The sequence below is a fragment of the Moschus berezovskii genome, chromosome 2 (genome assembly GCF_049115385.1).
Source record: "Moschus berezovskii isolate FMDL1 chromosome 2, NW_MosBer_1.0, whole genome shotgun sequence".
Taxonomy (NCBI): domain Eukaryota; kingdom Metazoa; phylum Chordata; class Mammalia; order Artiodactyla; family Moschidae; genus Moschus; species Moschus berezovskii.
The window spans coordinates 120,814,749-120,842,329 of NC_142461.1; the positions used below are offsets into that span (position 1 = coordinate 120,814,749).

Genomic DNA, 27,581 nt, shown 5'->3' on the forward strand with positions numbered 1-27,581 from the left:
CTCAGATTCCCCCGAATGTGACGAAGATGCGAAGTTAACATAAATAGGAAGTCTTTTAGTTTTTGAAAAGCAACCACCGGAGGGGCCGGAGGCTCCATTACAGGAAACCCTGAGAGGCCTCAGTCAGCGCCTGACAGACGAGCGCGCAGGGGGCGAGTCCCGGGCTCCGAGGCTGAAGCCCCGGGATACCGGGGAGCGGTCGGCCCGGGACTCAGCGTCCGGGACGAGAGTGGGATCCCCTGGACGCCAGCCGAGGGTGTGTAGGAGGGTGAGGAGGAGTCAGGGCTCCGGCCCGCCCTCTTCGCGTAGCCTCCGGCTCGGCTCCGCGAAGGGGCCGTAGGCCGCGCCCGCTCCGCCAGCCCCGCCGCCGGGGAGGGGTTTCCCGGGACGCGCCGGCCCCTTTCATCCAGGAAGTGAAAGCGACGTCGGGGTCAATGAAAATAAACGGGGAACGCGGGGTGGAGGGACGGTGGGCTGGAAGCGGGGAGCGCTCGGCGGCGGGAACGCGAACGGGGGGCCGGCCGGGCCCGCGGGTTTGCCGCCGCCTCCTCCGGGGCTAGCCCGGGGATGTGTGAGCCCGCGTCTCGCGGCCCCCGAGCTCCACGCGGCGGCCGCCGTCCGGGCCTCTGAGGGCCGCCACGTCCCCGCGGCGCGCGCGGCCTGCGGGCGGCTTGGTGCCGGCCGGGGCGCCGGCGGCGGGGCCCGGCGGCCGGGGAGGGGTTGCCCAGGCGCTGCGTTTCCCCCGTCACTTCGGCCGGCGCTGCGCCGGGAGGATGCTAGGCGCAGGGCTGTGAAGCATGGAGGGGGTTCTGTACAAGTGGACCAACTATCTCACGGGTATGCTGGGGTCGGGTTCCCCGGGGGGCGGCCGGGCGAGGGCTTGGGCGGGCGCGGAGGGCTCCGGCGGGCAGGCTGAGAAGGCGGGTCAGGGACTCCTCCTTCCTTTGCCTGCCAGGGGGACCCCACAGCGAAATCGGCTGTTTGGTTTCCGGGCTTAATCCCTCTCTCTGTCCCTTGTAAGTACCCATCTGGCTTCTTGAGGGGATAGTTCGAGACTGCGCAGCATCCTGACGGTGGGAAGTGCACCTGACCACTCCTTTGCCTGTGTAATAATGCTTCTCTTTCCTCCTCTAGCTTCCGGAACCATTCTTCCTCTACATATGTTGTTGCAACCTCTGTCTTTGCTCGCACTTAATTCAGTATTCTGTTAATAACTGAGTTGTTGGGACATAGGACTGGAACGAACCCTTTGAGATCGAGTTTTCGTTTTAAGAAATCTTTTCACTATATCTTAATTTTGTTTAGCAGCACGGTTTATTGTAAAAGTTTTCTTGTCGTTTGAGCATAACAAGCAAGATTTTGGAAGCTGTTCCAAGATAATATTCTCTTAGAGGCTGATTGTCAATGAGTTATGCTTGTACTTTGGAATTCAGTTAAGTGTGTGAAAAATTGTGGGAGCAAGTACAGGATACAAGAAGGTGGAGACTACAAGTCAGTTTCACTCGTGAAGTGGATTGAAAGGAATAACTCCAAAAAGCTAGGTGTTTCTGTAGCAATGAGAGACCAGCAGGGAAGGGCCCTTTTCCATGACACCAACTGTCTGGCTTATTAAAAGAGACTTAAATCTGAGTTGTAGTCCCATCCCTGCCATCAACTAATGGTAAGAGCAAATCATTTTTTCTCTCAAGATCTGAGACTGATAGTGTCAGGGTGATCAACTAGTTTATCCTGAAGGTATTTTCTTACTCCAGAATTCTATGATCTCACTAAATTAGAGGAAAAGGCATAGACTTACAATATGGTTAAATGGCAAACAGTTATCTTGGTTTAGTGTAATAGGCCAATCTTGATTTGCTGCCTGCTTGTTCACTCAGCCAAAAGTAATTGTGTGGTACGTTCATCTTGTGTACATCTAAACTTGTGCAACATCTGCACATAAACACTTTTTAAGACATAAGCACTGAGCTATAATTTTTTTTTTTTATTAATTGGAATGCTAAAAACAGATTTATAGCAGCAAGTGCTTTATATGATTCATAGATGTTTTGTTGCATTAAAATGTCAAACACTTTATAACATGTTTTAAGAAAAAAATTAGAAAAATGATGCAAATTTTTTTTTATTACAAATTTTCACATGGGCAGTTGTGAGAACAGTTATACTGTTGAGTTTAACTTTAGCTACTATGTTTTGAGATGCAAATGATCATCTCATTACAAATATGCATAAGCACTGTGTCTTGGGAGTTCATGTGAGGAACCTCTTATGTGTAGCCCAGGGCAGTGGGTGATTACTAAGATAAATCATAATTTATTCTGGGAACGAAGTGTAGTCTTAGTTACCCTCCAGCTGGTTGAGCTTTTAACCTTGTGTGCTTAAAGTTTTTATCTTTGTAGAGCATTTAAATTCACTGCTAGTATGGTGTGTCGGAGTTTGATAAAATGAAATCTTTTATTTGGAAGAACTCTTTTTAATATTTAAATTAGGCTCAGTGGCATGCTTATTATTACTTTTAGTTCATCTTAGGTCAGAAGGATGAGTGACTGTTCATACTGTGATCTTTAAGGACTCTTCCAGTTACATGACAGTGTTCTTTAAGAATCCTTGTAGAGAATAAGAATTTCAGCAACATTTGATAGTTTGAGATTAAAAAAATGTTTTGAAAAGGTAGTAAAAAAGGGAACACCTATGAATCTTTTTTACAGATATAGACCTCATATATATGTGTGAATCAGTTAAGAGATGATTTTATTGATTTTTTTTTTCAAAGAGGTATGTAGAGAAGGTCATTAGCAGTCTTAATTAGATTAATATATTTAACTATAGTCACCTCTCAAGTTGGTACAAATTCTAAATGAATCATTCTGCTCAATATTTATTTGAAAGAGATACTGAATCACAATAATACAAGCTTACAAAGCCACAATTTGTCCCATGAAGACACTGGACTTGGGGTAGAGGAGTGTATTTTCGCCATAACACTGCTTATAGTTTGTCAGGCTGCGTTGATGTTTGGAAAGAAACCATTTTCATCATTGCTGTGCATGCCCGATAACAGTGTGCTCTCCTGGGTATATTGCATGTTTCTGCTCTCATGTGTGCACGCAGTCGCTCAGTTGTGTCTGACTCCTCAACTCCGTGGACTGCAGATCACCAGGCCCCTCTGTCCATGGAATTTTCCAGGCAGGAATACTAGAGTAGGTAGCCGTTTTCCTCCTCCAGGGGATCTTCCCAACCCAGGGATTGAACCCACCTCTCCTGCATTTCCGGCGGGTTCTTTACCACTGAGCCACCTGGGAAGCCCCATACTCTCATGGGTAACAGGCAGTATCTTAATTTTCTAGTATTTAATCATTCATTCACTCAATCTTTTTTTTTTTTTTAGCACCTGGTATGTGCCAGGCACCTTTCCTAGGTTCTGGGAATGCAGTGATGAACAAGATAAAGTTCATGTACCAATTTGCTAGGCCTCATTCAGGAATATAGTGTTTTATAAAAAGAATTTTCCAAGCATCTGAAACTTGGTTTTGGATATCTGTCCCTTTGAACGATATTACCACGTTCTCTACTGTGAAATTTAATCTTTTTATGATAACTCAGCATTGTCATTTCAAAAGCATAACCGGTAAAGCCTTTTGGGGAGGTAAATCCTGGGTCTGTATCAGGATTTAAGAGTGAATCCCCTGTCTGTCTCGGTCTTGGTACTATTCCACCCATAAAAACGGAACTGATGAATCATAGCAGGCAGTGTCTAAAGTGAACAGGCTGAATGTTGATTTAATAGTCAGAAAGAACAAGGGCAGTCACAGTGCCTCCAGCATGGTCACCGTGTTCTTAATCAGTGAACTGTTGTAAATCAGTGCATGCTTGATAAGATTTCAGGGAACACTTGAGTTTGATTCGAAAGAGTGGAAGTTAAGCTTCAAGGAAAGCCCTCATCCCCACTGTTGCATTGGAGCCAAAGCTGTGATAGTTGTGTACTGTAGCACTGAATAAACACTAATTAAATGCATTATTTTCAGTGTCTAGCATTCCTGCCTGTGCTGTGTAACGGCAGGGCAAAGAGAGAGGAGTGATGGGAATCCATGCTCTCACCACAGGGTATGCAACCTCTCTGTAAGAGACTGGAATTCTTTCAGCACTCACTGTGTGCAAGGGGGTTGGTGGTGTTGTTCTGGCTGTTTTTAGGTTGCTAAGTTGTGTCCAACTCTTTGCAACCCCTGGACTGCAGCACACCTGGCTCCCCTCTCCTTCAGTGTCTCCTGGAGTTTGCTCAAACTCATGTCCATTGAGTTGGTGATGCTCTCTAACCATTTCATCCTCTGTCTCCATCCCCTTCTGCCCTCAGTCTTTCCCAGCATCAGAGTCTTCTCCAGTGAGTCGGCTCTTCGCATCCATTGGCTGAAATATTGGAGTTTCAGCTTCACCTTCAGTGCTTCCAGTGAATATTCAGGGTTGATTTCCTTTAGGATTGGTTTGATCTCTTTGCAGTCCAAGGGAATCTCGAGTCTTCTCCAACACCACAATTTGAAAGCATCAGTTCTCTGATGCTCAGCCTTCTTTTTGGTCCAACTCTCACATCTATACATGACTACTGGAAAAACTGTAGCTTTGACTATATGTACCTTTGTCGGCAAAGTGATGTCTCAGATTTTTAATATACTGTTGAAGTTTGTCATAGCTTTCCTTCCAAGGAGCAGGTGTTTTTTAAATTTCATGGCTGAAGTCACCTTCTGCAGTGATTTTGGAGCCCAAGAAAATAAAGTCTGTCACTGCTTCCACTTTTTCCCCATCTATTTGCCATTAAGTGATGGGACCGGATGCCATGATCTTAGATTTTTTGAATGTTGAGTTTTAAGCCAGCTATTTCACTCTCCTCTTTCACCTTTATGAAGAGACTCTAGTTCCTCTTCACTTTCTGCCATTAAGGTGGTGTCATCTGCATATCTGAGGTTATTGCTATTTCTCCCAGCAATCTTGATTCCAATCTGTGATTCATCCAGCCTGGCATTTCATGTGATGTACTCTGCATATAAGTTAAATAAGCTGAGTGACAATATACTTGTCATATTCCTTTCCCAGTTTTGAACTAGTCTATTGTTCCATGTCCAATTCTAACTGTTGCTTCTTGATCTCCATACAAGTTTCTCAGGAGACAGGTGAGGTGGTGGTTTGCTATTCACATATCTTTAAGATTTTCCACAGTTTGTTGTGATCCACACAGTCAAAGGCTTTCGTGTAGTCAATGAAACAGATGTTTTTCTAGAATTCTCTTGCTTTCTCTATGGTCCAATGAATGTTGGCAGTTTGATCTCAGGCAGTTTCCTCTGCCTTTTCTAAACCCAGCTTGTACATCTGGAAGTTCTTGGCTCATGTTCTGCTGAAGCCTAGCTTGAAGGATTTTGAGCATTACCTTTCTAGTATGCAATTGTACCATAGTTAGAAGTTATTTGGAGTTTGCTTGGGCAGAGTGTTTTACAGTAGAGAGGAAGATCACATTGCAGAATTAGACAGCTGGATGGCACCTGAGAGGTCTTCTTGTTCAATCCACTTATTTTGGAGATTGGAAATTTTTGATATTTATTAGATGAAAAGACTTTTCCCAGGTGGTTCAAGAATCCGCTTGCCAAGGCAGGAGATGTGGGTTCAATCCCTGGCTTGGGAAGATCCCCTGGAGAAGAAAATGGCAACCCTCTCCAGTTTTATTGCTTGGAAAATTCCATGGACAGAGGAGTCTGGCGGGCTGCTGTCCATGGGGTTGCAGAAAAGCTGGACACGACTTAACAACTAAACAACAGCAACTCAACTGAAAAATGAAAGTAGAACTGGAACTAGCATCCATATCTTCTGTTGCTTTTTCCATTACATCATAACTCAACTCTTGTTCCGTTAGAAAAAAGGAGCAGGATATAAAATCAACACACAGAAATCCCTTGCATTCCTATACACTAATAATGAGAAAATAGAAAGAGAAATTAAGGAAACAATTCCATTCACCGTTGCAACAAAAAGAATAAAATACTTAGGAATATATCTACCTAAAGAAACAAAAGACCTATATATAGAAAAAAGAAAAAAGGAGCAATTTGTTTTGCACTCTGTATGTAGAGTGATTATTAAAGATGGGTCTGATGGGTTGTTGATGAGAAGATTGAGGCAGAATAAAGGTATCATTCCCCATATTTATGCTGATCTAGAGGTTTTTCCAGAAATCTCTCCCAACAAAATGGAGTTTGATGCAAAAGTATTTAGGGCGGATCTTGGCAGTTAAAAATTTCATTGTAGAATGTTATTTTAGAATCAAGAAATGACACGGATAGTAAATTTTGCAATCCTAGTTTTCAGTGTGATGAATGTAACTTTTTATCGATCTTTTGTTGTTTATGATCTTTGTAGGTTGGCAGCCTCGTTGGTTTGTTTTAGATAATGGAATCCTGTCCTATTATGATTCTCAAGATGACGTTTGCAAAGGAAGCAAAGGAAGTATAAAGATGGCAGTTTGTGAAATTAAAGGTAAGTGAATATATTGAATTAGGTGAATCTGAAGTTAGGTAAGTGATAGTTTCTTCAGCATACTGCAAAAAGAGGAGAAAACCAGGTAGGTATTTTCTAGTGCCATTTATCTCCATAGCATTCAGAAATGGTACTTAGTATTGTTAAGCATGAGTTTTTTATATTTCTCCCTCTATAAAAATACTTAGACTTGAAATTCAAAGTGCAAGTGTTAGTCTTCCAATTTAGACTTGAATAACAATTTCTTGTGGATGCCACTTTAAGTGTCCATGCTAAGTCTACAAGTGGTTTTTTTTTTTTTTCTCATTCTCATTTAAAGGTATTGTAAAGATTGGAAGCTCAACTCAAAGAAGATGAGGCCAGCAAAGTAGATTTGTGAAGTATGAACTCAGAGTTGTAACCTCTGGTTTTTTGCTCAGCTGCAAATAAGCTCTCCTGGGTTATAGAGATGTTTTCCTTTTCTTCTTCTTTTTTTATGATCTTGAGAGTTTCCAGGAGTACTATTAGGAATATTGTAGGAAGTCCCTTTACTGGAATGTGTCTGATGTTTTCCCCATGATTAGACTGGGCTTATGGGTTTTAGGGAGGAAGATCACAGAGGTAAAGTGCCATTCTCATCACATCGTATCAGGAGTACTTGCTATCAACATGATAGCCCACTTTTTTCCCCAAAGTGTAATTTCTGTTTTAATTTTTTTGGAAAGGATGGTTTTTCTTCAGTGTATAAGGACTTAGCTCCTTACATGGGCTTTGGTGGAGGTCATGGGGCAGCCTCTGCTGGCCTAAACTGGGGTCAAGGGTGTTTGGTCCATCTGGGCTTCATGAGAATGATTCCTGACTATCTGGCTGTGACTGGCACAACTCATTCAGTAATGTAGTTTCAATGTAAGTACAGCTGGGGAAGCACATAGGCATAGAACACTTGCTTCTGAAATGTCCTTGATGGCTGCAGCCTCTACCGTGTTTTCAGTGATGAACTTTTGAATGGCCTCAATGGTGTTGTTGGGCACACATTGGGCAGAGTTGGTGCAGTGAATAGGCTGCACGTGGCTATAGCCCTTTTAGGCACGGCTGTTGTTCCTTCTTTTCTTGGTCATCTTGGGAGTTAGGAACTGAGAGCTGACACATTACTCTTGACATTAACCTTGACCACCTGGCTGAAGCAGTGTCTATCAGATTTCTCTAACTGTAAAGTTACCCTCCCCATTTTTTTTTCCATTTTTTTCCATACTGTGCTTTTTCTAAAGGGGAGAAATAAAGCAGTTTAAGTCCTGCTGTAATTTTCATAAAGGAAGGTTTTGTGGACCATTGATTCATTTGTGTGTGTAGTTGAGGTATGTGGGGTGCAAGCAGGTAGGAGAGAGCAGAGAAAATGATAATGAAAAGTATTGAATTCTTCAAAGAGAATTGAAGAAAAAGACAAAGCACTAGAGAAAGGAGTGTTAAACCATACAGGGGTTCATGGCTACATAAGATATAGGAACACTCACCCTGGTGGGACTGTTACATGCATAGTCCCTGAACTCTATGAGGTGTAATCTTGTTTATTTTTATAAATCACACAAAAAAAGCACATTCAAAGCGTGAATTTGTATTTTAAAAATGATGGTTTTATTTAATCTTATTCCTCAGATTTGATTCCAAATGATACACTGACTCTTGTCAGAAATCAAATTACATTCAAAGTTCAAAGATTTGACAACCTTGAGGATATTAAAAGACTGTTAGTGGCAGAATTCTAAGGCAACTAGAACTTTTTCAAGCCATGGCACCATTTTTATTGTCCTTGTTTGTTTAAAGAATAAGATACAGAAGTGGGCATAAATCTTCAATATTCAGTCTTATGAATGCCAAAGTACTGAATACAATTGTGTAATTACCACCCAAATCAAGAATTAGAATATTGTCAGCATTCCAGATGCTGGGATAATAATCATGTTCCCTGAGCCACTAATCTCTCTAAAAGGTTACCATTAATCTAACTTTTATCACCATAGATAAAGTATTGTCTGCTCTTGAGCATTTTATAAATGGAATAGATCAGTATTTTTTTGTGTGTCTGGCTTCTTTAACTGAACATTATGTTCATGAAAGACATCTAAATTGTTCTGTGTAACAGTCACCATTCTTATTGATGTGTAATATTTTTATTGTGTGATTGTCCCACAATTTGGCTCTCCATTCTAGTATTGATGGGTGTTTGTTTTTTCAGTTTAAGGACTGTAATAAGTAAAGCTGCCATAAGCATTCTTATGTGTTTTGTTGAACATATATTTGTGTTTCTGTTCTGTATATATCTAGAACTGGAGTGGAGTTGCTGAGGGAGGCATTGAATATTCATACATTCAACGTTAATGGATATTAAAGAAATGTCCGTTTTTTTTTTTGGCTCCTCCATGAGTCATGTGGGATCTTGGTTCCCAGACCAGGGATTGAACCTGTGCCCTCTGCATTGGGAATGTGGAGTTTTAACCCCTGGACTGCCAGGAGGTCCTCGAAAATATTATTCTTGGCCTTTGTTGAAATAGTAAGGTACAAGGAAGCAGACTTAGAGATGTAGAGAATAAACTAGTAGTTACCAGTGAGGAGCAGGGAGAGAGAAGGAGTAAAATACAGGTAAGGGATTAAGAGGTACAAATTACTGTGTATGGAATAAATAAGCTACGGACATATTGTTTAGCCAGGGAATGTAGCCAGTATTTTATAATAACTATAAGGGAAGTAGAGGAACTGAAAGGCCTCTTGATGAGGGTAAAAGAGGAGTGAAAAAGCTGGCTTAAAACTCAGCATTCAAAAAACTAAGATCATGGCATCCAGATCCATCACTTCATGGCAAATCGACGGGGAAAAAGTGGAAGCAGTGACATTTTATTTTCTTGGGCTCCAAAATCACTGTGGACAATGACTGCAGCCATGAAATTAAAAGATGCTTGCTCCTTGGAAGAATACCTATCACAAACCTAAACAATGTATTCAAAAGCAGAGATATCACTTTGCTGACAAAGGTCCGTATAGTCAGAGCTGTGATTTTCCCAGTAGTCATGTACGGATGTGAGAGTTGGACCATAAAGAAGGCTGAACTCCAAATAATTGATGCTTTCGAATTGTGAATTGTGCTGCTGAAGACTCTTGAGAGTCCCTTGGACGGCACAGAGATCAAATCAGTCAGTCCTAAAGGAAATCAACCTTGAATATTCATTGGATGAACTGATGCTTAGCTGAAGCTCCAGTACTTTGGCCACTTGGTGGGAAGAGCCGACTGATTGGAAAAGACCCTGATGCTGAGAAAGATTGAGGGCAGGAGAAGGGGTGACAGAGGATGAGATGGTTGGATGGCATCACTGGCTCAATGGACATGAATTTGAGGAAACTTGGGAGGTAGTGAAGGACAGGGAAGACTGGTGTGCTGCATTCCATGGGGTTGCAAAGAGTCGGACGTGACTTAGTGACCAACAACAAAATATCCAAGAATGGTCTTTATAAATAGAATAATAGGATAACAAAACTTTTGTGGTACTTATTTGCCATAGTACACTGAGCATCTGGTCGGTATTTTCAGTAATTGATCATCTAAGTTAGGACTTCTGCCACACTTTCTGGGCCCCTCATCATTTGACTCCACCCAGCTTGTTTATTCATGAATATATCATTTTGTAATCCAACACAAGGCTCTATTTAGGCCTATCTCCTGATATCCTCAGTACGTACTGTGTTCAGTTCCTCATCTAGGCCTTTTCTTTTGCTAAGTTCTGCTCTCATCATATCCTTCTTAAACTTTTTCACTTTCTGCTGCTGCTTACCTTTCGTTATAATCACACATGATGTCGCTGTACCAAAGAGTTGACATTTCAGTGCTTTATTTTTAGCGTATTAGTTTGTTGCCTGGATAAAATTATTTCCTCTGTTAGAGCAAAGACACCTTTTTTCCCCTCTTCTATCTTCCCCTCTACAAGCACTGCTCTGAGAAGAGTAAACATTTGTTGATTGATGACAATATAACAGAAATTAATCTTACAGCAAAGATTGAGGATTGGCTCAGTATAATTCTTGACTAGCTTTCTTTTGTCTGAGATCCAGGGTGGGGGTAGTGTAGGAGAGGAAGAGGAGCTCTTCAAAACGCTCCTGTTTTTCCCTTTATTATGAGATGCTCATTGGTTGAGGACAATTGTTCTGATGGAAGGTTACTTTAGTTACCATTTATTGCACTTTATCTATATGCCAAGCAAAGCTCCACATTCAGAAAACTAAGATGGCATCTGGTCCCATCACTTCGTGGGAAATAGATGGGGAAACAGTGGAAACAGTGTCAAACTTTACTTTTTTGGGCTCCAAAATCACTGCAGATGGTGATTGCAGTCGTGAAATTAAAAGACACTTACTCCTTGGAAGGAAAGTTATGACCAACCTAGACAGCATATTAAAAAGCAGGGACATTACTTTGCCAACAAAGGTCCGTCTAGTCAAGGCTATGGTTTTTCCCGTGGTCATGTATGGATGTGAGAGTTGGAATGTGAAGAAAGCTGAGTGCTAAAGAATTGATGGTTTTGAACTGTGGTGCTGGAGAAGACTCTTGAGAGTCCCTTGGACTGCAGGGAGATCCAACCAGTCCATCCTAAAGGAGATCAGTCCTGGGTGTTCATTGGAAGGACTGATGCTGAGGCTGAAACTCCAATACTTTGGCCACCTCATGCGAAGAGTTGACTCACTGGAAAAGACCCTGATGCTGGGAGGGATTGGGGGCAGGAGAAGGGGATGACAGAGGATGAGATGGCTGGATGGCATCACTGACTCGATGGACATGAGTTTGAGTGAACTCTGGGAGTTGGTGATGGACAGGGAGGCCTGGCGTGCTGCGATTCCTGGGGTCGCAAAGAGTCAGACACGACTAAGTGACTGAACTGAACTGAACTGATCCTAGGTTTGGGTGAGGGGTAGGGAGTGTTCCAAAACACAAACTGCTTTCAAAGAAATTAGTAAAAAAAAAAAAATAGTGTAGGAAGTGTGGCAGTGGTACAGGTGGTCGGTCCCAAGGGAGGGAGTTCTTCGATCTCACATTCAGTAATTAATTTGTTGGCTGTTTTCTCTTCATATGCTACCACCACTTGACTGCCCACCTGGGTGTATGTGAGAATGGTGGCTTGGAGGGTGCCCCTGGATAGCCCCTTAGGGAGGTGGTACTGCTTGCATCTTGAATCAGAGTTTGTTGTTTTAGGTCTGAAATTTATAACAGTAAGTGATGATTTGATTTTCCCCAAATTATTTAAGTCCGTGACTGTATCTTGCCTTTGTTTATCATCATAGTCCATTCAGCCGACAACACGAGAATGGAATTAATCATTCCAGGAGAGCAGCATTTCTACATGAAGGCAGTGAATGCAGCTGAGAGACAGAGGTGGCTGGTTGCTCTGGGGAGCTCCAAAGCCTGTTTGACTGATACAAGGACTAAAAAAGAAAAAGGTAAATATACATTTTTCCTTCATGGTGGAAATATTTTCTTAAACAGAAATGTAAATTGTTATGTTCACTTACAGTAATTCATTCCAGAGAAATAATCAGAAATGTTGATCTGTGTACATAAATGTTCATTATAATGAAAAACTTTCTAAATATTGCCAAGGTTTAAATTTAGGGGAAAGGTTCAGTAAACTATATAGTGCTCTATAGGCTGATATATTATGTAGTCAGTAAAATGTTTAGGAGGAATTTTGATGATGTGAGGAAATGCCCAAAGTCATATGATAATTAATTAAAAAGCAATATTCAAAATCACGTAGCCATTCCTCTGCCAGCTCAGGAAAAATATGTAAGTATTGGTCAGGTTCTTACCTTTGCAAAGGGAGTTTGTGGAAAGAAGACTCGCTTTCCACTTTATATCCTTTGACTGTACCTTTTGACTGTACCATGTTCACATATTGCCAGTTCAAAAGCAAAGCAAGGGGAATTCCATTGCAGTCCAGTGGTTTGGACATGGTGCTTTCACTGCCGTGGCCCCAAGTTCAATCCCTGGTCAGGAAACTAAGATCCCCCAAGCCTCGCAGCAATGCCATAAAGAAAAATAAAAAGCCAAACAAATAATGTATGGTATTATTTCAGTTATGTGCAAATATAATGTGAAAATAATAACAGTATTTATATCTTGGTTGTGAGATTGCAGGGTTTTTCTATATATATTTTTCGATTTTCAAAAATTTTCAGAGTATGTATTACTTCTATAATTAAAAACAGTAGAAGTTATTTAAATTAATGAGAGCAACTAAATAAGGATATTGAAAAATGAAGGCTAAGGGTTGTATTTAAACACTTTTCAAATATACGGAAGAACATCATGGATAAAGTATGGTTAAGGGTAGAATAAGAGAGAATGAGTAGTCAAAATAGCCAAAAGAGAGAAACAACCCAAATGTTTATAGTTGAGTGAATGGGTAAGCATAGTATGATATGTACATACAGTGGAATATTATTCAGCCCTGTAAAGTAAGGACATTCTGATAAATCCTACATTGATGAGTCTTGAATATACGCTAAATGAAATAAGCTAGTCACAAAAGGACAAATATTGTATAATTCCACATCTGTGTCTTTGTTTCATAGAGACAGAAAGAATGGTCATTTCTTGGGATTAAGAGAGGGGGAAAAGGGAGTTAGTGTTTAATGTGTGTAGAGTTTCAGTTGGGGAAAATGAAAAAGTTCTGGAGATGGATGGTAGTAATGGTTGTATAATAATGTGCATGGCCTTAATGCCATTGAATTGTATATTTCAATATGGTTAAAATAGTAAATTTTGTTATGTATATGTGTTTGTATATATAATATAACTACAGTAAAATAGAAAGAATGGCTTTAAACTTGGGTAGAAATTAACTTACGTTAGGTTAAGTGGACAGACGGATCTGAGCTGCTTTGGTCCACTCTGGCTACAGGGGCTTTGTGGCTAGCACCCCAGAGCAGTGCCACTGGCTCCAGGAATATGGAGAAGCACCAGGATCTACTGTGGGTACTACTTTTCCTTTCTCTGCTGCTTACTCATGAATTTAGAAGGTATTGGTAAGTGGGTGGCTAAGATTATGGCTGATGTTTTGTGTGTCTGGAGATAATAAAGGAAAGTAGGTTCTTAATTAAAACAGATTCTTAAAACAATATTATATGGAAACGAAGCTGTGAAAGGAACAAAAGAAAATAAATGCTTATACAGAGCAGTTTAACAACATAAAAGTTAAAAACTTCTATATACCGAAATACAGTAAAGAAAAGTGAAAGAAAACTGACAGATCTTGAAAAATATCTGTAGTATTTTGAATGGATGAAAGATTGCTATTTTTAATGCATAAGACCTTTTACAAATTTTCAATTTATATATTATTAAGAGAAAAACAAAAATCAGAACTGGAAAAAGGACTGTAAAGGACAAGAAGAGCCAATTTACAAAAAAAGAAATAGAAGCACTTATTAAATGAAAGATGAATAACGGAATGGAAATATCCTGCATAAGGCATTCGTTGTCATCAGCCCCTCTCTGGAGATTAATCTACCTAAACTTCATGTCAGATATATGACTGCCAGCTTTTTCTAGTTATCTAAAAAGATGATGTTTCCTCAGGGAAAAACTTTACCTTCTATTTTCAAGATATCATACCTCCCCAGCTATAGGTACTTATATCTATTGCCTTACTTTTTAATGATTCCATTTTGTTGCTTAGCCGCTAAAATAAGAAAATGGTCTATTTGAATGTTTGCATGTGTTCCTTTCAGAAATAAGTGAAACCAGTGAGTCTCTGAAAACCAAAATGTCTGAACTTCGCCTCTACTGTGACCTCCTAATGAAACAAGTTCATACGATCCAAGAATTTGTTCACCATGATGAGAGTCATTCATCTCTCAGCATAGAGGTATGTCCAGGATGATCCTGTCATGTCTGCTCATGCTTTCCTGCACACACGGTGGGTAAGCACCGTCATATAAGGTGACTGAGGAGCATTTTCAAGACAGGTTAATCTCGGCTCCAGACCTCTTGTACTGTAGACTGTCTGGAAACGTGCATCATCTTGTAGATTTGATCTGTATAACCAGAATAAATCAGCAGGCAGCACATTTCTCCAAGGAATCAAGGCCTGTCTTTGTAGCCAGTTGATAATTTGATGGTTGGTGTGGGGAAGAAGGATTACAGGCTCTGTTCCCTAGACTGACTGCGTGAGTTCATTGGACAGCTGCTATGTTCTTTCTTTTGTAATAAGGTTCTAGCTTAGCTATTGAGGGTTAATAATTTGGCTTTATAAAAGAACTTGAAAAAAAATCCTTTTCAAACAGTGATGTAAGAATCAAAATTCAGATTTATGACCCTGGCTATGAAATAGGCTCATTCTTTCTGATAAAGTAGGACAGTGAGCCTTACTGCTCTCTGGGTGAAAGGCCAGCATAGTTCCCAGTCCCCTTTTGCCTAACTTTGGAGAAGGGGAACACGAAACCTTCCTGCTTCTGCTGTGGCCTTCTCCTGTGGGGGAGGACAGTGGCAGTTGTCTCTGAGTGTAGGTATGTTAAACCTGAAGGCACTTGCTGCTTCATTGCAGGCTCTCCGGGGGCAGGGCCCTCATGTCTGCTGCAGAGTCTCAGGGACAGTGTCAGGGGCCCAGTCTGCTCCTTCCTTTAGGGGCAGGGCCCTCACGTCTGCTGCAGAGTCTCAGGGACAGTGTCAGGGCCCCAGTCTTCTCCTTCCTTCCAGGGGCAGGGCCCCACATCTGGTGCAGTGGCTCAGGGACAGTGTCAGGGCCCCAGTCTTCTCCTTCCTTCCAGGGGCAGGGCCCCACATCTGCTGCAGAGTCTCAGGGACGGTGTCAGGGGCCCAGTCTTGCTCCTTCCTTTAGGGGCAGGGGCCCCACGTCTGCTGCAGAGTCTCAGGGACAGTGTCAGGGCCCCAGTCTCGCTTCTTCCTTGCACTCTGCCGTTCTCGGTGTGTTGGTTTGGTTCTCATGCTGAGCCTTCTATGCTACTGCAAGGTCTCATAGAAGCAGGAGGCAGTGGGGTGGCATGGTGGAGAGAGAGTCTCAATTTTCTATCCTTGGCTTTTATCAGAGGATGAAAATTCCAGAACCCCAGCAGACTTCTCATTATCTTTTTAGTCAGAGTCAGTGGAAACTAGGAAAAATGAATATTTGACAAAGGCTCATGGAATCTACATGGCTGATTTATGCCAGTCTATATTCATCCCCAGGGGCAGGGACTCTGCCGTCTTACAAAAAGCCTTGGAGTTTGTATTCTACCAAGGGAGGAATGGCATGACACTGTGCGTGGGGTAGACATGAGTTCTTCCTACCTCTTAAGTCATTGTCATGGTATCCACTACTGTGATCACCTTTGGAATTCTGATACTTAGAGGCTTACAGTCTAGGGTAGGCTTTTTTAAGATAAATTTTTGTACACAGTTTTTCAATATGATGCTTGGTTTAAGTGTAAGAGTTATTTTTTCATGGAGTCCAATTTCATATATTGTTTGCCTGAGAGAGAGATAATTTTTATTCGTTCATTGATTTAGTTTTCTAAGGTAAATGTATTTTAAATAGATTTTAACATAATCTAATAAGGTGTCCATTGAAGGTAATATTTATTACTTGATTATAAGATGGTATATGAATCCACATAATTGTGTATGAGTCTGTTCAACTCTCTGCATATTATTTTTCAGAACATGAATGAAGCCTCTTCTCTACTTAGTGCCACGTGTAATACATTCATCACGACGCTTGAGGAATGTGTGAAGATAGCGAATGCCAAGTTTAAGCCCGAGATGTTTCAGCTGTCCCATCCGGATCCCTTAGTTTCTCCTGTGTCACCTTCCCCTGTTCAAATGGTTGGACTTGTGGTTTTTCTTCCAATGATACTGCATGTAGCTTTGTTTTTGTGTTTATTTTTAAGGCTGGAAACTGGCAGTGGGAGGGAAAGAGTCAACAGGTTGAATTTCTTTTGACTGTACTCAGATTTTGTACGGGAGCCTCTCAGTTGACAGGCTCAGTGTGTGCCAGGGTCCTGACCCCCTCTCCTTGGAGGGGCTGTGCCATTTACCCCACCATACCAGGAAAATATAGAACTCTGGGGAGCTGTGACGTTAAAGATTGGGGAGCATGCTTCTGTTTGGTAAAAGCACCGCAAGAGGGTGATGACTTACTCATAAGGGGTTAAAATTAAGCAGATCTTTAAAGGAGTTGTTTAAGAGTTTGAAACACCATGTTACAGGGGAGACAGTATTTTGTACTCGGCATTTGGATTTGAACATTCCAAAGAGGCAAGGTACTTAATCTCTCTGGACTTTATTTTTCTCATCTCTAAAATACATGTGTTATTTTTACATCAGAGGAGATCTAACCTGTTTAAATGTTAGGTTAAACATTAGATTCTTACTCCGAACAGCAAGTACTCTTTTTGCCAAGGGTGGTGGCTCCATTGAACTTCTCAAGGTAATAAACTTACTCGAGCATGCTGTGGAGGAACTTGGAGATGAGATAAGTTTTGATGAAACCTTACATTTTTTCAAATCAAACTATTTTCATGAGCCCTTTTTTAGGAGGAAGAATGCCACCTGGCTTTTATTTTAGCAGTTACCTGAAGGCTTAATTGTTGGCAGAAATAATAGGGTACAACTTATTCCAAGATTTTCTTACCCACCACAACAAATTTAGTCATATGAGAATTAGTAACGATTATTACTTACATTTATTTGGATCGTGGGTGCATACTTGTTGCTTCACTCGTGTCCAACTCTTTGCAACCCTGTGGACTGTAGCCCACCAGGCTTCTGTGTCCATGGAGTTCTTCAGTCAAGACTACGGGAGTAGTAGTATGGGTTGCCGTGTCCTTCTCCAGGGGATCCTCCCAACCCAGAGATCGAACCCGCATCTCTCAGTCTTCTGCATTAGCAGGCAGGCAGGTTCTTTACCAGGAGTGCCACCTGGGAAGCCCCACTTAGATCATAGTTTTCTAATTAATTTTTGGTGGACTAACAGCATCCTCTGAGATAAAAGTATACCATGAAAGTGAGTTTTATGGCCAGATTAGTCTGGGAGTGCTAGGTTAAGTTAAAACAAATTGGGTTTCTCTGTCATAGGACTTCTTCAGTTCAGTTCAGTCGCTCAGTCGTGTGCAACTCTTTGCGACCCCGTGAATCGCAGCACACCAGGCCTCCCTGTCCATCACCATCTCCTGGAGTTCACATAAACACATGTCCATCGAGTTGGTGATGCCATCCAGCCATCTCATTCTCTGTCTTCCCCTTCTCCTCTTGCCCCTAATCCCTCCCACCATCAGGGTCTTTTCCAGTAAGTTCAACTCTTCACATGAGGTGGCCAAAGTATTGGAGTTTCAGCTTCAGCATCAGTCCTTCCAATGAACATCCAGGACTGATCTCCTTTAGGATCTCCTTGCAGTCCAAGGGACTCTCAAGAGTCTTCTCCAGCACCACAGTTCAAAAGCATCATTTCTTCAGCGATCAGCTTTCTTCACAGTCCAACTCTCACATCCATACATGACCACGGGAAAAACCATAGCCTTGACTAGACAGACCTTTGTTGGCAAAGTAATATGTCTGCTTTTTAATATGCTATCTAGGTTGGTCATACTTTCCTTCCAAGGAGTAAGTGTCTTTTAATTTCATGACTGCAGTCACCATCTGCATTGATTTTGGAGCCCCAAAAAATAAAGTCTGACACTGTTTCCATTGTTTCCCCATTGATTTCCCATGAAGTGATGGGACCAGATGCCGTGATCTTAGTTTTCTGAATGTTGAGCTTTAAGCCAACTTTTTCACTCTCCTCTTTCACTTTCATCAAGAGGCCTTTTAGTTCCTCTTCTCTTTCTGCCATAAGGGTAGTGTCGTCTGCATATCTGAGGTTATTGATATTTCTTCCGGCAATCTTGATTCCAGCTCGTGCTTCCTCCAGCCCAGCGTTTCTCATGATGTACTCTGCATATAAGTTAAATAAGCAGGTGACAATATACAACCTTGATGTACTCCTTTTTCTATTTGGAACCAGTCTGTTGTTCCATGTCCAGTTCTAACTGTTGCTTCCTGACCTGCATATACATTGTCTCAAGAGGCAGGTCAGGTGGTCTGGTATGCCCATCTCTTTCAGTTTTCCACAGTTTATTGTGATCCACACAGTTAAAGGCTTTGGTATAGTCAATAAGGCAGAAATAGATGTTTTTCTGGAACTCTTGCTTTTTTGATGACCCAGCGGATGTTGGCAATTTGATCTCTGGTGCCTCTGCCTTTTCTAAAACCAGCTTGAACATCTGGAAGTTCACAGTTCATGTATTGCTGAAGCCTGGCTTGGAGAATTTTGAGCATGACTTTACTCGCGTGTGAGATGAGTGCAATTGTGCGGTAGTTTGCATTTTTTGACATTGCCTTTCTTTGGGATTGGAATGAAAACTGACCTTTTCCAGTCCTGTGGCCACTGCTGAGTTTTCCAAATTTGCTGGCATATTGAGTGCAGCACTTTCCACAGCATCATCTTTCAGGATTTGAAATAGCTCAATTGGAGTTCCATCACCTCCACTAGCTTTGTTCGTAGTGATGCTTTCTAAGGCCCACTTGACCTCACATTCCAGGATGTCTGGCTTTAGGTGAGTGATCACAACATCGTGATTATCTGGGTCGTGAAGATCTTTTTTGTACAGTTCTTCTGTGTATTCTTGCCACCTCTTCTTAATATCTTCTGCTTCTGTTAGGTCCATACCATTTCTGTCCTTTATCGAGCCCATCTTTGCATGAAATATTCTCTAATTTTCTTGAAGAGATCTCTAGTCTTTCCCATCCTCTTGTTTTCCTCTATTTCTTTGCATTGATCGCTGAGGAAGGCCTTCTTATCTCTCCTTGCTATTCTTTGGAGCTCTAGAACCTCTTTCATGCTCAAGTGCATGTGAATCTCTGAGGAGAGGTGGTGTGTTTCTGAAATTTATTTGATGGTTGAACCCTTCTGTATATTTTTAAATAACAACTCTCAGGATTGTGGTGTTTGTTAGAATGCAGTTGGACAGTGTTGCTTTTTAGAGCAATTTTAGGTATACTGTGAACTGCTAAGTAACATTATAATTGAACAGAAAACCCTAATCTTTTGGGATGGATGTAGTGTGTTCCTGAGCTTGATATACAAGGGGTACACAGTACTTTTTTTAAGATGTCAATTATTTTTTTATAAGGTATTTTGTTTTATAGAGTCAAATATAATGAAAACACCTCAGACCTACCTGATTTCTGCTCTAACTTCTGAGGAAAAGGCTTTCTGTTAGAAAGGCTTTCTGTTTTATAGTCCAGAAGTCATATGTGTATTTTATGTAAACCATAATAACTGTCTCTTTTAAACTAAAGTCTTTTATCAGTGGAAACAGTAGAAAAAAGCCAATAAGTTAACCTAGGAAGTATTGGTTAGAGGTCACTTATTTTTCCTCACTGTGCCGTTTTACTTCATTCTTAAAGCAAAAATTGTGGCTTATGGTAAATAGTTCTGGAGACACATAGCATAGAAAGTAAGGTCAGATAGTCTTTAAGAGGAATTTTTCTCTTTTTTTTAAATGATATGAGTAAATGTAAAAGCTGAAAGATTTGAGAATTCCAAAATTAATTTGATCTTTATGACTGCTTAGCATAGTTAATCTCATGTCTCTCTTTAAATTAGCTTGCATTCAGTTATATCTCAAATCATCATGGAAGTTTAAACACTTGCCATTTTTGATCCATAAATTGAGTGATAATTGAGGTGGGAGTGTTGCTGGGTGAGTAATCCTAAAGGAAGTGATTTCTCTTAAAGGAGCTGTTAATGTCCAGTTGCATCTTTATTTTAATCATGTTAAGTATCCCTGGACTACAAATTGGGTGGGTCTTAATTCTTATTTCAACAAGGATTTCTCAGAGCAACTGTAGAAGGCCTTTATGTAACATAATTGTTAGACTTGAACTTACTTCTAAGACTTTTGAGCTCCTGTATTTAAAGCAACCATCCTTAGTTTTAATAAAAACTTTGCTTTTTTGCTACCTCGCTAAGCATTGAAATAATCTGCTTAGCTGCCTCTGTCTTTTTAGGGGAGTAGTTAAATTATGTTTTGTATTTTTCATATTAACCTTCTGATGAATCAGATTTTATTTATTTATATTTTAAATATATGATTTTAGAAACGTAGTTGAGGCTTAGGGTTTCTCTTCTGATTTCTTAAAAGACTTGAATTATTAATGCTGTTTTCCATGAAAACCACCCACACTGTAGAACATTTGTGTAATAGCTACCTGAATAATGAATGGCAAGGAGAAGCTCTGCCTTTTAAAAAGAGACAGAGAGACATGTGTTAGACTGTTTTCTTTTCTGACTTTCTAAATACTTCTTTTCATCACAAATAGTGTGATTTTGTTTGAGGGGGCTAGTTAGGTATACTGTTGTATATATATTTTTATATATATTTATATATGTGTGTGTGTGTGTGCGTGCGCGCGCGCATGCTAAGTTGCTTCAGTCGTGTCTGACTCTTTGCAACCCTGTGGACTGTAGCCAGCCTGGCCCCTCTGTCCATGGGATTCTCCAGGCAAGAAAGAATACTGAAGTGGGTTGCCATATCCTCCTCTAGGGAATCTTCCTGATCTAGAGATTGAACCCGTGTCTATTATGTCTGCTGCATTAGCAGGCGGGTTCTTTACCACTGATGCCACCTAGATACATATATAAAATAAAATTTGGTTTTTAATATTGAGAAAATAATCCAGCATGTTTTTGTATGCTTTATGAAAGATTTCAGTTATTAGTTACTAGGGAGAAAGCTTTATCTTGTGCTAATGTAACTTGAGTCTGTAAAACACAAATTTTTTTGGCCAGCTATCTTTTCTTTGAGTAAATTTATGTTAATTATCATCACCATAATAATATATTAGAGCTGTCTTATTCTACTTGACCTATGATTAAGCTTATTTTCTTTTAAAATTTCTAGATGAAGCGTTCTGTCAGCCATCCTGGTTCTTGCAGTACAGAGAGGTAAAATAACCTTTTCTTTTGACCAAATTCTCTCAAAATTCTACCTACTTAGGGAATTTTTTTTGTCTTTCATAAAATGGAATGTAAACTCTTTATGGGCAGAGTCTTGTTCTGATTTGCTCATCACTGTTTCTCTTACTGCTTAGTATAGAGTCTGGCCCCACTAGATAGTCAGTAAAGAAAAATAATGAGTGAATAAAATAGCCTGTCAGGTAAGCAACTTGCCAGCTATCATACTTTTTTTAAGCTGTAAATTATAACAAGTGATGGTTAATAGAAATCCATTTTCAATGTATTAAGACTTCAAGCTTAGGCTTATTTTACTATAGTTTATTATAGAATCATATATTTGTTCTGAGCTGTTTTATTTGGAGCTAAGGCTGTTACTGAAAAGAGAGAAAAAGCAATTGATATTTTAAAGTATATATTCATATCAACACATGTAAAAAATTTACCTTTTTGATCTTGCCAGTATATCCCATGCTATTTATCTTAGCAGGTAATATTCTTTTGAGTTGCTATGGTTGTCTTATTGGTTCTTTGGAAAGTGATGAAATTATAGTGACATTAGCATTTATGTCTCTACGTTAATATGAAAGTGAAAGTGAAGTCGCTCGGTCATGCCGACTCTTTGCGACCCCGTGGACTATAGCCCACCAGGCTCCTCTGTCCATGGGATTCTCCAGGCAAGAATACTGGAGTGGGTTGCCATTTCCTTCTCCAGGGGATCTTCTTGACCCAGGGATCAAACCCAGGTCTTCCTTATTGCAGACAGATGCTTTAACAGATGTTAATATGAGGTAGAGGCAAAAAATGATTATAGGATTATATGAAATCATGTATGTGAAACTTTAGAAATTTGTAAAGCACTATAGAATTTAATGAATCTTGAGTGGCTACCAAAAAAAGGAATAAATGCTGAGACCCCTTATTATTTTGTCACTGTTTGTCTCATGATTATGTAATCGAACCATTATGTGCTCATAGGAGTCCAGGGTTGTATCTAATTCCATCAGGAAATGAAATATTTCACCAACTGAATTTTCCAGAAAAATAAAAGCTTGATTCCTTTAACAAAGTTATTTTTTTCAAATTTTTATTTTTATGATCAATTTTTTTGACCTGTATTTTATCCATTTTGCCTTATTAAATAAGCTATAATATGAGTGTTTAAACTTTATTTTTTCTTGGTGAATCAAGTTTGTCATTAAAAAGAGTAATGTTGGGCTGTCATCCAGTGATAATGTTATTGAGTGGTGGTATTTTGCTTCTGCATTGAATTTTTTAGTTTGATTTTTCTCGTTTTCTGGTTTTCCAAATTGATTTGTGAAAACTAGCTTTTCTAGATGTCACTTGCTGTGTTTATCCGCTCTTACTGCTGTCAGTGAGTTGGCTCCTGGCACACTCCCATACTGCTGGCCTATCCTCTTTGCTCTGCTGTTTGAGATTGGATATGGGTGACACCAGATCCATACGCTTGTGAAGTCCGTAACTTTTAGTTTTCAAATACTTGTTAATCATAAGACATGTTACTCTCTAGCTGGATCTTCCTCTATAAAAGAAGTCACTTCATTGTACCTCTTTTCCTTTCAGTTTGGCTCAGAGGCTGTATTCCCCAGCTTACCAGCTAGATTCTAAATGCTTTGACTTGTTTATGGTCTGACCTCTGAAGGGGCAGAATGTTGCTAAAATATAACTTTGAGTATAAAGACAGTTCCTCTTTCATTTAAAGAGAAGTCATTGAAAACTGCAGTTAAGTTGAGGGTGTTTTCATTTGTTGGGAGTCCTTAATGCTTTTTATTTAATTTACAGGAGTAGCCACTCTATAAAAGAACCAGTGTCTACACTTCACGGACTCTCCCAGCGACGCCGAAGAACTTACTCAGATACAGACTCTTGTAATGATGTTCCTCTTGAAGACCCAGATAGTAAGTTAGAAAGGGTGTGACTCTCCCTTTGGCCTGTTCAGCAAAATAGGTGTGGGGCTCCGTAATTGTTGAAATGAAGAATACTGGCAGTGAATAGGGTCAGTACTAAGAAGTACTAAATATCTCTTTGTAAATGCCATATCTTAGATTTACATATGTAATATCAACATTTTTACTCCCATTGCATTTTAGTAATTTCTTAGTAATCTTATATTCCCACTATATTTGCACTTAAAAAACATTTTAGAAGGATGAATAAATTGTGAGTTGGATTCTAGGAAAAAATAAAGACAAGTTCTAAGTTCAGAGAAAAATAAAATCAGCATTGTTACTTAAATAATTTGAATTGGCCAAGGTAAATAATTTTTTTCCGCTGGCGATGGTGAATTATACTAACATTCATTCCTGTGCTTTTTTCGTCCTTATTATTAAAGACACAGCATACTGTGATTGAACAGGAAAGATTTTGTGATTTTTGTTAAGTTTAATTATTTTTTTCTTCAGAGGAGAAGCTTTGAAAGTCTGTCAGAATATATACTTAGACAGTAGTGACCATGATTTCCAGTGAATGCAAATATGGTATTATTATTACAGCTCCATTAATAGACTTTTGCTTTCCAAAGTCTTTACTATTTTTCCGTGAAACATGTGGGGTAGAAATTACATATTATTCTCAATTAAGGAACAGGTTGTGTTCCAAGGGTTTATTTGTAAGTCAGCTGCTTGGAACAAGATTTTATTTCCCTTATGGAAATGAAATGGTGAATGGTAGTTAGATTCTTTAGACTGCTTAGGGGAGCCCAGCTAATTTATAGTGTGGCTGAAATGAGATGAAACAGTGGTGTTGGATTTCTGGTATTTGATTATATTGAAAATGTTCATTAACATAGAGTTGTTTAACTTAATCAGAACATTAAACAGGTTTAATTACAGGGGAATGTGGAGTTCATGAAGATGGTTGAGATTCTAAAAGGAACTGCTGCTCACTTTCAGATCTCAAGAAGTTGTTGGCATCTTTTTTCTTAATGCCCATTTTTCTTTCAGACCTAATCTATTTATTGATGTAGAACACTACTGTGTACTCATTATCATTTTGAATTTAAGTTGGGGCGACAAGTGAATAAAGGAAAGAAGGAAATGGATTGAGTAGGGGAAGGGTATGGGAGAAAGAAACTTTCTTAGGCCAATTTAGTACATCTTTGAAGTGATAAGAAAAAGAGGGAGATGGTTAAAGAGGTTAAGTATGGGGAAAAAAGTGTCACCTGAGGCAGGTTCTATACATTGCGATTTACCTTCCTCTTTCTGCCTTTAAAAATACATGACCCTTTTCATCTAGAGCTTATGAAGCAGTTTTGTACTGCCTTGTACTTTTTTTAAAAATGCCATTTCTCTTTTTTAACGGTGTCAATTTCATTTGTGATAGCTAAATTAATTTTTTAAGCCATCCATTTTCCTTAGCTGTCTTTTCTTTTAGAACCTCTTGTTCTGAATTGTTGAAAACTGTTTTCATAAGATCTAAGTGTAAATGGCTTATTTCATTTAACAATTTAGCTGTTAAGAAGTGTAACAAAATTGGTTATACACCGGTGTATGCAAACCCACACACACCTGCATTAATATATGCACATGCATTAATCTTTATATTCGAACATATATCTCAACTCTTTAAAACTTTTTATAGTTGGCAAGTATAGGATAGGTCAATTTTAGCCTTAGATTTCTTTCTTTTTACCCTAAAATTTAGTGTCCTAGTTAGCTGACAAAGCAGAGATTGTATTAGTTCTGTTTCTTAGAAAGTGTTGGCTTCCCTGATACTCAGTTGGTAGAGAATCTGCCTGCAATGCAGGAGACCCAGATTCGATTCCTGGGTCCAGAAGATCTCCCGGAGAAGGGATAGGCTACCCACTCCAGTATTCTTGGGTTTCCCTTGTGGCTCAGCTGTGAAGAATCCACCTGTAATGTGGGAGATCTGGGTTCAATCCCCGGGTTGGAAAGATCCCCCAGAGAAGGGAACGGCTACCCACTCCAGTACTCTGACCTGGAGAATTCCATGGACTGTATAGTCTGTGGGGTTGCAAAGAGTTGGTCGTGACTGAGCGACGTTCACGTTTTAGAAAATGTGCCGGGCAAATTGACAGTTTTAGTTGAAAGTCTTTATGTCAGCACATACTTTCCTTTGAGAGATGCAGCTACTTCTTATTAACTAGATTTTTAAAAATTTATAAATTTTATGTTAAATTAAAAATATGTTCATGTGAAAATGAACAGAACCATGCCAGTGTGTTTCATATGCTTGTAGCTGCAGTGCTAGTTTTGTGAGTTGCGTCCCAAAGGGAGATGTGAGAACTTTCACTGTGAGGTACCTAGTCAATTTTGCTTAGAAAGTCTTGCAATGCTTTGCTGTGTACCTGAAACTAACAAAACATGATAAATCAACTATACGCCAATAAAATCAAAATATTAAGGAAAACAGAGTCTTGTGATGAAAAGACCAAGACCTGAGTTAGTCCTAGTTCTGTTGTTACCAGTTGTGTGATCTTGGGTTAGGCCTGTGATCTTTTCAGAACTTGGTTTCTTTGCCTAGAAATTCAGGAGGATGCCAGCAGCATTAAAATGATAAGGCTGAAAAAGCAATAGTTAATTAAGACTAAATTCAAATTCAGCCAATCCTTATTGATTACTCCATTATATATGAACCTTGGTTCTAGCAATGAACAAAACAAGTGTCTCTAGTTCAGATAGTTTCATAACTTCTCATGAATTTTTCAGTTTCTCCTTACAACTGCCAGTATTATAAAAGTTAGATTTTTACTCTTTTAAGCAAACCATCAAAAGCTTAGCAGGAAGCTACAGGGATTTCATGTCCCTGAATAGAAAATGTTCTTTTACAGAGGACTGGAGTTATACTGGTAGGATGTTTAACTTTTTAATCCATTTCTTAATAGGACCTGTTCACTGTTCAAGAAATACACTTAATGGAGATTTGGCATCAGCAACCATTCCTGAAGAAAGCAGATTTATGGCCAAAAAAAAATCTGAATCAGAAGATCCTCTTCTATCCTTCTCTTCCTGAGGAAACGGAAGTGTCCAACTTCTGCTAAGTATTGCTATGCAAAGGCTGCTGTAATTAAACTATGTTTTAGGGAGTAGTTTTTCCCTTAGGATTTCTCTGCACTTTATAGAATATTGTAAAACAAACAAAAAAACAACCCACATACCTTTGAAGTGTATTTTATCTTTATATAGTTTATTTGCAAGAGTATTTTCCTAATAACTTCACAGTATGAATGTGCATCTTTTTTTTTTTTTAAACAAATGATGGTGTAACATTTTGACATCAATAAGGACAAATGTAGATATTTTTCTAAAAAACTGTGAGGGACTGACAGCTTAGTCAGTGTGTATTGTAGCTTATAAACATGAAATCTTATAAACCTAAGGTTTCAGTTTGACAGAAGTGTGATATGTATAACTTGTGCCATGGACCAAATGGTCACTTTACCCCAGCTGAAATGAGTTACAGTTGCAGCTTGATGGTGTTTGTATTATATTCCTTTAAGCAAAGAGGAAACATTTAATATCCGAGATATTTTTACCCCATATACTATGACATTGAGGATTTTTAAAAAACCAGTCTATGCTGTCCTTCATATATGAAGTTGACACTACTGATTTATCAATACCAAATGTTGTGTTAAAGTATTTAATTTTTACTTATTTATTTTTCTGTTGCATCAAAAAAAAAAAGATTGCATCCTAACTTTTAAGACCTACCAAATTTAAGATGTGTGTGCATTGTTATTTACATTGTTCTAGAAAGAAGTTAATGTTGTAGTGGCCTTGCTCACTTCACCAGAAAAATAAATGACTTGCAATGGAAGAGGATTTTAGTGCTTTTTTTCCCAGAATAGACATTATTAAGCTACTGTTGTAAGGTATTGATATTTACAGCTCTTTAGAATATCTAGGCTTTTTTAATTTATGAATATTTATAAAAAAAGGAATCTGTCAAGGCGACTGCCCTATGTAACTTGAGAATGGCATTATTTAAAGAACACATAGCATTTTTGGTAGTGCCTGTCCATGCCGTCAGTGTTTGCCTTGTAAACTGTTTTTTCAATTCTCTTTGGAGTGACGG

At 39.5% G+C, this 27,581-nt stretch overlaps 1 protein-coding gene and 1 pseudogene across 2 annotated transcripts; one reads left to right on the forward strand and one right to left on the reverse strand.

Annotated features, from left to right (window-relative positions):
- Positions 1-27,323, forward strand: PLEKHA3 (pleckstrin homology domain containing A3). 2 transcript variants are annotated; one of them, XM_055397651.2, is made up of 8 exons: positions 1-256; positions 6,397-6,513; positions 11,815-11,970; positions 14,263-14,399; positions 16,190-16,354; positions 21,472-21,515; positions 23,328-23,443; positions 26,389-27,323. In XM_055397651.2, the coding sequence occupies exons 2-8, from the start codon at positions 6,492-6,494 to the stop codon at positions 26,514-26,516; spliced, it is 768 nt and encodes a 255-aa protein (XP_055253626.1). In that variant the 5' UTR covers positions 1-256; positions 6,397-6,491; the 3' UTR covers positions 26,517-27,323. The 2 variants fall into 2 exon arrangements, with proteins under 2 accessions (XP_055253626.1, XP_055253624.1); XM_055397649.2 differs by lacking the exon at positions 1-256 and adding an exon at positions 423-837.
- Positions 7,253-7,610, reverse strand: LOC148778606 (small ribosomal subunit protein eS26 pseudogene; annotated as a pseudogene).
- Positions 27,324-27,581: the final 258 nt, after the last annotated feature.

What these genes read in the sequence shown, in the direction of transcription:
- PLEKHA3 (XM_055397649.2), top strand. Translation starts at nt 798, where the DNA reads ATGGAGGGGGTTCTGTACAAGTGGACCAACTATCTCACGG. An exon ending in GTGGACCAACTATCTCACGG is followed by an intron (nt 838 to 6,396) that starts GTATGCTGGGGT and finishes TGATCTTTGTAG; the next exon opens with GTTGGCAGCCTCGTTGGTTT. An exon ending in GGTTCTTGCAGTACAGAGAG is followed by an intron (nt 21,516 to 23,327) that starts GTAAAATAACCT and finishes TTTAATTTACAG; the next exon opens with GAGTAGCCACTCTATAAAAG.